The sequence below is a fragment of the Acipenser ruthenus genome, chromosome 2 (assembly GCF_902713425.1).
Source record: "Acipenser ruthenus chromosome 2, fAciRut3.2 maternal haplotype, whole genome shotgun sequence".
Classification (NCBI taxonomy): Eukaryota; Metazoa; Chordata; class Actinopteri; order Acipenseriformes; family Acipenseridae; genus Acipenser; species Acipenser ruthenus.
In genome coordinates this window covers 112,581,301-112,590,212 of record NC_081190.1, presented here as the reverse complement: position 1 = coordinate 112,590,212, position 8,912 = coordinate 112,581,301, and the positions used below count along the sequence as shown (strand labels likewise).

At 40.4% G+C, this 8,912-nt stretch overlaps 1 protein-coding gene across 1 annotated transcript in view; it reads right to left on the bottom strand.

Annotated features, from left to right (window-relative positions):
• Positions 1-220: 220 nt before the first annotated feature.
• The window catches only part of arap2 (ArfGAP with RhoGAP domain, ankyrin repeat and PH domain 2), a 130,989-nt gene continuing 122,297 nt past the window's right edge, over positions 221-8,912 (bottom strand). Inside the window, exons 32-33 of the mRNA XM_034013433.3 lie at positions 3,323-3,454; positions 221-2,750 (exon numbers count right to left, since the gene is read on the bottom strand). Of these exons, the coding sequence (XP_033869324.3) occupies positions 2,409-2,750; positions 3,323-3,454 (474 nt within the window). The 3' untranslated portion in view covers positions 221-2,408. The remainder of the gene's footprint in view (positions 2,751-3,322; positions 3,455-8,912) is intronic.

The window sequence follows — 8,912 nt, the reverse complement described above, 5'->3', positions numbered from 1 at the left end:
GGCGACGTTCTGCCTTGCCTTTCCATTCCATTCAATGGGCTGAGATGTCAATTCATTACACAATGCACTAGAACTACTACAGCATGTCTCGTCGTGTTCTTTCCTTTGTTTTGATCAGTAATACACATGCCTAATTACCAGGTGGTTGCGAGATGCATATTCCAGGTGGTTGAGGAAGTAAAATAAGCACAAACCAGAAAATAAAAACATAACCACTCGGTGAAAAAAATGATACGATATATTTACATAACTTGCCATTCTAATTTGTGTATATACATATATTTTTTAAAGAAACTGTACAAAAGAAACACATCATTATATTTTAAAAAGACAGCTTGCTAAGTGAGGCATTATAAAAGAAAATGTTAACATCAATATTTAATGGAACAGCTGCCAAACTTGCATGTGCATTTTTAGTACCAAGCTCTTTATACATTATTGAGATTGTTTTGAGAATTTGACTTTGCACTTTTTCTACAAGACTAATCAATGTGTGTAAGGGTAATCTGGTTATAGCTCTTCAATGCATTATTTTATCCTGTCAAGTTTGTGTTAGGGAGGCACACGTTCAGTATTCTAGCTTTAGAACAATCCCCTAATGACTCACAGAAATTGTAGAAAGTAGTGTGGAAATACTGTAAGATGCCAATACAGTTTATGTGTGCAAAATTGTTTTTATACTGTTTCTGTACAAAATGGGGTGTATGTACAGCTAATCAACACACCATTAATGAATACATGCCACCAAACTGTAGAGATACATCAAAAGATCCTAAGATGAATGTTACATGTATGAGAAGATGTATATGAGGTACATCTACCGGTTTCATTGTGACATACTGCAACACAAATACATTCTATTGCATATCATGTTAAACAAACTATTTACAAAACAAATATTTTAGGATGGAAGTAAACTTTGATCCAAATTTTGACTTCCTGTAGAGGAGGATATTTTAATGGAGATAAAAGACTACAAGCCACTGGGAGGAATGGAATGAAACATGCACTCTTACAGCCAGCTCAGTTGCCCCTGCTCTGTACTGCCATGTAAAAAGCAATGGATTACCGTACAGTACCTTATATCTTATTTACAGAAAACCTGACCATTTGTGGCATAAGCAAGATATGACATGAAAAACGTTGTATTGGACATCATGGGCGATGTATGTCGGAAGGATAACAAACTCACTCAAAGGCTTGTTTGTTATCGCAGGTCCAACCATATTAAATATTGTATGTCATGGTTTTTCATGATATGTCCTCTATGTATTCATTCAATGTCAAAACATATTTCACTAAGCATCTTGTTGAAATCAATTTATGTTTGTCAATAAGGCCACATCGGACTCTAGGCGTCTGTACTGGCAGTTTTGTGAAAATTAACTTAACGGCCTGGTGTCAGCAATTTAATTTAATTTAAATAGAATAGAACACAATATGCATCAATTTAAATCAATAACCAACTTTAGGCTAAGGTCATTCCAACTCTTCAACATTAAAAGCGTCCAAAGTGAAATATGCAGAAGATAGAGGTGTCATTTGCAGTTTTCCCCTCCCCTATTAGTTTTCAAATGAATTTAAATTAGCAGTGTGTTAGTGAGAAATCACTATTTGAGGTTAACAATGGCTCTTATTCCTTACAGAAACATCTGACAGTATGTTCAATGTAGTCTCAATGTTAGCTTACACTGGGGGGGGACGGGACGGGACAAAATGTTCAATATTATTAGACAAACCCAACATTGTAATATAAATTCAGTGCAGAGTATGCATTTGGCTGACACTAAAATTTGAGCATATTATGTTCTTTTATGGTCTGCGGCTGTTTTTCAGCCACTGGAGTTGAAGATCTGATCAAGATTGATAGAAGAAAGGTGCAGTATTTCTATTCAAGCTTGACAGTAATCCGGAACACATTTAAACATATACCAACAAGCACTATTTAAAAGGGGACGTATTTTTACTGCAGTCCAGAATCCAGTGTTTCACAGTCATGACGGAGACAGCTGACCCGGAAGGCTGAGATTTGATTGGATTTCCTGGCTCATTTCAGTCACCCACAGATTTAAATCCATCCGTTAGTTCTGTCCGGAGTTTAATTTGTGGGCTTCTCTTATTTTTGGACGTTTGGAGTTGTATGGCTCATTACTTAGCTTGCATAATGACATAACTTTAATATAGCACAAACTGTATAATATAGTCACGTTTCTCAAATCAAAACTGAAGCCTTACAAGTAAAGCCTGGGGTGACCTTTACTGCTGCTCTTTAATGGAAACCTGCTTTACCGGAAATATCAGTGTAGCTTTAAAAATGTCAGCAACAAAAAATAATTGCCCAAAACCTTTGTATCTTTGTTTGAAAGGTACATTTCTTTTAGTGTGATTTTTTATTTGTTGCATCTGACTTATTTCTTTTTAGCACCTCGGTTATTTTTACTCAACACTGTGTTAAGTTCCTGTAAAAGACTTGGGGGTAGCTGTGCCTCGCATCGATACATGGCATTTGGTGACATGTTAAGAGGGCTTTTATCTCTCACTATTCCATGCTTTGCATTGTTACGGGAAGGATCAGAATATGCTTGGTATCCTCTTGTCCGCTTGTTCGGTTTTACAATGTTCACACTGCTTGTTGATGCTTCTTTCTGTTTCAAGCAGTCGGCCACCAAAGAGGCTTTTTGTTTTAAACTGGCATTAGCATCCTCTTCACAGCTGCCTTCAGCATTACAGGTGTCTGATTTCCTGTCAATCTGTATAAAAAAAGGATTAAAGATACCCATGTGTATTTATCCCGCTTCCAACTCACTGATTTACATTGTTCACAACTTAAATTCAGACTAAATGGATAGGAAATTAAGAAGCATTGTCTGTTGTGTGTTAATAAAATTGGCTCTGTAAAAAAACCCTTTATCTTTTGCAAATTTCTAAAAACTTTTACCACTGTAATCATGCTTCTGTATAAAAGGAGGAATGTCTATGGAGATTGACCCTAAAAGGAATTGCTCCGAATTGATGTATTCATTCATGTGTTACTAACTTTTAATTAATTTGTATGCAGCAGGCTAAGAATGACAGATACTTTTTCACCAGAGGTGGCGCTGTAACCACAGGACATTGTATCTTTGGTTGCCTCAGGTACCCACTTTACTTGAGCCAAGTTCAGTGTATGAGTTGTCTGTCTATCTGAAGTTCATGAGGATTCTAGATGTTACAGTACTTGCTGTGTAATGGACTTAAAAACTGTACCAACAGTTACATTCCTGAATGTCATCAGGTGTGTAAGAAATAATAAAAAAAGGGTTTCTGGTGGGACTGTTCTTACCTGTTTGACGTTCATTTCTCCAATATTTTGTTGCTGGACAGCTGGAATGAAAGAGACGCCACCAACTTTTGGGCTTTTATGTTCAACTGGCAGATGATGCGTTCTACCCAGAGACCACAGATCATCTCCATTCTGTATAAACAGAAAAGGTACAGTTCACATATCAAACTGCACACAGTGCTGGTACAGTTCACATATAAAACTGCACACAGTGCTGGTACAGTTCACATATCACACAGTGCTGGTACAGTTCACATCTCAAACAGCACAGTGCTGGTACAGTTCACATATCAAACTGCACAGTGCTGGTATAGTTCCTTGTACGGTATGTATTTTTCCATGATGAGAAGGACTTCTTAATAAATACTTCGAAAATGTTTATAAAAAACATGATTGTAAGAACTTATACCGTTACTAGTCATTTTATAAAGAACCTAACTCCTCCCCTGACAAGGTGGCGGGATTTGAATGACAGGTTACTTCTACTGCAGTGAGCAGGTAAATCTTGATTCCTGGAGTCTTCTGAATATAAATTATTTTTAAACAGCACTTCGAAGACTGGAATTCTATTTCTACAAATGATTCACTCAGGTAACCCAGGAGGTGTCTCTCTCCGAAATGGGACAATGACAGATTGGTAAAACAGCACAACACAATTCAGTTAAGAATGCATGTACACTACTATGAAGGGTCAGCTACAGCACTGGATCTTTAAGAACTATGCTTTCCCTTTAAATATGTAAGACAATGATTGTAGTCCTCAAAAGGGTGCAGCAAAGTCTTACATATATAATATTTACTCCCAAATGACCATACAATACCGCAGTTGTCTGGGTTTACTATGCTATTTTCTTTAAAAAAAAAAACAATAAACAATTGACATTCAAGACCAGGATGACCAAACCTGTGTGCACAGCTAGATTGTTATGTCTCAAGAAGAGGTCTTGGGTATAAAACCCTATGGAGAGGTTTCATTTGAACACAATTACCACTTTAATACATGAAAGCCATGTGATAAATTCCTAACGCAGTTCCTAACGCAAAAGTTAATAACAAAGTCAAGATAAAATAAATAAAGTTGGGGGAAAAAAAGTCGAAAAAAATGAATAAAAATTAAAAAAAGCATACAAAAATCAAAACAATTTCCCACATACTTGAGCTAGTTATTATTCTACTTCTATCATTTAAATGAAGCACTGAATATTAATGTTACAGTCATACAGTGAGGCTGCTGTTTTGACAGAAAACATATGCTTTATGAATTCTTTCCTTAGGCTGGTCTAAATGTATTTAAATGATGGTTTTGTTCTGTATCTTAAACAAGATTTCACTCTTGTTCTTGACATCTCAGTCCCTCGAGTTTTTTTTTTTTCTGCATCACAAAGTATCCCCAACCCTTCAAAGAGATTGTTTTATTTGCATGACTTATTCTCTATATCCGTATTACTTTTTTTAAGAAGTACACGACCCATAATGATTGGTTCTTTTTTTGCCTTTTGACAAAAGGTCTGATAGCTTTACTGCTTCTGCTGAGGTGCCACAGTGTGGCGTAGCCTCCTGGGCAAGGCTGGTCTGCGCCCTTTGAAATATTTGACCCAAAAAGGTTTAAAGGTCTAGTCCCTGTAATAGAAATGTAACCATTACTTCATGGGTATTAATCCATGAAGTAATGGTTACATTATAAATGGCTTTGATACCGTCTAACATGAATAGATATCCCAAAGCTGCACACAGTGCCAGTGATGCAGTCGCGCCCGCCCCCGAGGGCATAAAAAGACTGCTGACACTGATATCATCATCATTTTTCCTTGAAGACTTGCTACAATAATGAATGCAGCGACCTTGAATGGTTACATTTCTATTTCAGGGAACCAAGGTTATGATAATAACCCAACGTTCCCTATCAAGTATGAATACCAAAGCTGTCGCAAGGCAATATTGCAGACAACTGGAATGCTACAAAACCCCAGTACAAGTAGCTAGGGCTAAAAAAGTCAGGGAAAACTCACCTCTATGTTTATGCTGTAAGGGTTTTGTGGATCCACAACATTCAGTCGATAGAACCTAGTAATGTATAGGTAGTAGCCCATACCACTGCATTGCAAATGTCATTGCACCCTGGAATAAAACCCACAAAACTGCCATAGCCCGTAAGGAATGAGCAGTCAGCTTTTCTGGAGGGTGCAAATTGGCCAGCTCATAGGCAGTCTTGACTGTGTCTGTGACCCATTTTGACAGCCTCTGCCAGACAGGGTTTGATCATGGAACTTGTTCCAGAACAGACAACACATCGTGCAGACTGCCTCCAACTTTTTATCATGTCAACATAGCATGCCAAGGCCCACACTGGGCAGAGCGTATGGAGCTGCAGCTCCCTGTCAGACTGGAAGAAGCCTCCAAATCTAGACTGGTTGACATGGAATTCCGAGATAGTGTTCGGCAAAAAACCAGGATTGGTACGAAGCGTAACCCCTATCCTGGCTTCTGCAAAAATTAAGCAGGCTTCGCAATCAAATGCTTGCATCTCACCACCTGCTTTGCGAATGTGATTGCAAGCAAGGATAAATATTTCAGTTCAGCTGAATGCAAGGGCTCAAAGGGAGGCTTCATAAAGTGCTTCAAGCACCACGTAAAGCCTCCAGCGAGGGACAACGTCCTTCATAGGTGGCCGAAGCCGCCGAGCTACTTTTAAAAATTGCCCTGCCAGAAAGCTGAGCTCCTGGGGAGATTTAATTATTATTAGTTTATTTAGCAGATGCCTTTATCCAAGGCGACTTACAGAGACTAGGGTGTGTGAACTATGCATGAGCTGCAGAGTCACTTACAACTACGTCTCACCCGAAAGACGGAGCACAAGGAGGTTAAGTGACTTGCTCAGGGTCACACAATGAGTCAGTGGCTGAGGTGGGATTTGAACCGGGGACCTCCTGGTTACAAGCCCTTTTCTTTAACCACTGGACCACACAGCCTCCTCCATGATATGGCAAGCTGAATAGCTGCCAATAGACCTTTAATGTAGAGGGGGATTCCCCTTATCAATAGGTCCTGCAAAAAAAATTGCAGTATAACTGCCATGGGACAGGTCATGGGGTCAAAGCCCTTAGGCAAACACCACGTCTGAAAATGCCCAACTTGTACCCATACAGGGAATGTGTGGATGCTGCTCTGGCATTCTGCAGGGTGTCAGTAACCTTGTTGGAAAGCCCCGGATGGCTCAAATGTTGCCGTTCAGGGGCCAGACCCAGAGCCGCAGGCTCGATGAGTTGGGATGCCACAACGTCCCCTGCGCCTGACTGAGTAGGTCGCGATGTTCAGGCATGCTCCACGCCTGGCCACTCAGTAGCTGTATCAGAACTGGAAACCACACTCCTGGGCCAGTAAGGAGTTACTAATAGCACCCTGCCCGGTCATGTGTGATTTTCTCCAGACACTGTGGGAGCATGGCGAGTGGTGGGAAGGCATGCAGCAGCTGCCTTGGCCACTGGTGTGCCAAGGCATCTAATTGCCAGTGGGTCCCTGGCTCCTGTTATGAAGAACCAGCGGGGACAATGGGTCAATTCCTGGGAGGCAAAAGGCCTATCTCTGCTTTCCCGGTGTACTGCTCGCAGGGAGAGGAGATGATCGTGCGCCCAGAGAAACAGCTTGTGGGCTACTTGATGGAGACTGGGGAACCTGAGGCCACCCTGGTGGTAGATGTAACCATCACTGTTGCGTTGTCTGCACAGCCAAGCACATGCTTCCCTTGAACCCTCTGCAACAATGCTACAAGGCCAGTAAAACTGCCTGTGGAGTGGCATTCTACTGAGCTGAGCCCAGTGACTGCTAGTGAATGGGTGGGGGTAACCTTGTTCGTTGTACAGTTAACCCCATATTACCGATATAGGGATGCCCACCTATAACGCTCTTGGCTGACCAATAGTTCGAAAACGACTGTTAGCTAACAGTCTTCACACTAATTCTGTGAGCAGATCTTAATGTGGCAACGAGACACTGAGAAAAACTGCATGCAGCCTGACCCAGCGCGTCTCGGTCTAACGCAGGACAGCTGAGCCCTGCAGCCTAGTGTGGGGAAAAAACAGAAAATACACAGAGAAAAAAAGCTGCCGGCTTCACGTGGAGCACAAGGCTGCTGCGGGACTTACGAAAAACCACGACTGAGTGCACAATACATTAAATAATTTATCTAAAACACGTAATTAAATCACAATAATAGTGTAATACACAAGTGAAAAGCAGATAAAAGTATTTTATTCAACACTTATCTGTTCATAGAGCTCTCTCGTCTCAGGTCGGTGAAAGGAAAAATGATGAGGTTATCAGTGTCAGCAGTCTTTTTATGCCCTCGGGGGCGGGCACGACTGCATCACTGGCACTGTGTGCAGCTTTGGGATATCTATTCAGGTTAGACGGTGTCAAAGGATTAATACCCATGAGGTAATGGTTACATTTCGTACTTGATAGGAAACTAAAAATACACACAAGCTATGGCTATCCGATGCACTCTTTCTTTTTCTCTCCACTCTACTCTCTTCCTTCCTTTTATACCATGTGGCCAGGGGATGATTGACAATTAATCATTCAATCAATCAATCACCACCTGGCTGTGCAAAAAGTGGCCATCTTGGTTACAGGCCACTCCTTCACCAAGGTGGCCGCCAACAACTCTCACTCACCCTGCTCTACCACACACAGGGAAGTCTTGTCATAAATATATATATATATATATATATATATATATATATATATATATATATATATATATATATATATATATATATATATATATATATTAAACAAATGTTGTAACTGTGTGAAACCTACAATAAAATAATGTAGATGTTATAGTGTTCTTGTGTGTTGAGAAGAACAATCCAAAGGCAGTATGATGAGTATTCATAACCTGTATTCATTTAATTGTTAAACCTAAACAAACAACTTTGCGCTTCCAGCTTGCAACTGCAACTTCCCGCTATATCCAAAACCCGGACTGGAGTGACGTAACAATCAGCTACGTTACTTCACTCAAAACATGGACTGGACTCAAACAGCGCCACAGTATTATAACAACATTACATCTCTCCCTTGTTTTAACAAGATAATAGATAAGTCTTTGAAACTGTAATTTGTGTGATTTCTGGAAAGTCCATTAAATCAAATTTCTTTAATCAGATATCTTGGAGGTCTTCGAGTTTCTCTTGAAGGGTAATGTCTTTCATGTGATGGGATTTGTTGATCACGCTGGAGTTCTGAATTCTCTCTGCCTCCTCCTAAATTGGTGCATGTTGTCTGGGGGACATCCCCTACCTCTTCCATGGCAGGTAAATCGTTGTTTGGGGTTTTGACCACTTTGAAGTGTGATGAATTTCTAGTGACACGTTGTCCGTGATTTTCAGCTGTAAGCACTGATCCTTTGATGTCGACCACCTGGTATGGTGTGCTATGGAATGGGGTGGATAGTTTACCTTTGTGCAGTTGGCGGTAAAGTACCGTGTCACCTATTTTGATGTCCAAAGGATGTGCATTGTTGTGACAATCTGCATATGTCTTCATGCGTTGCTTGGCTTTTCGATCGGTGTCTCGAAGTGATGTG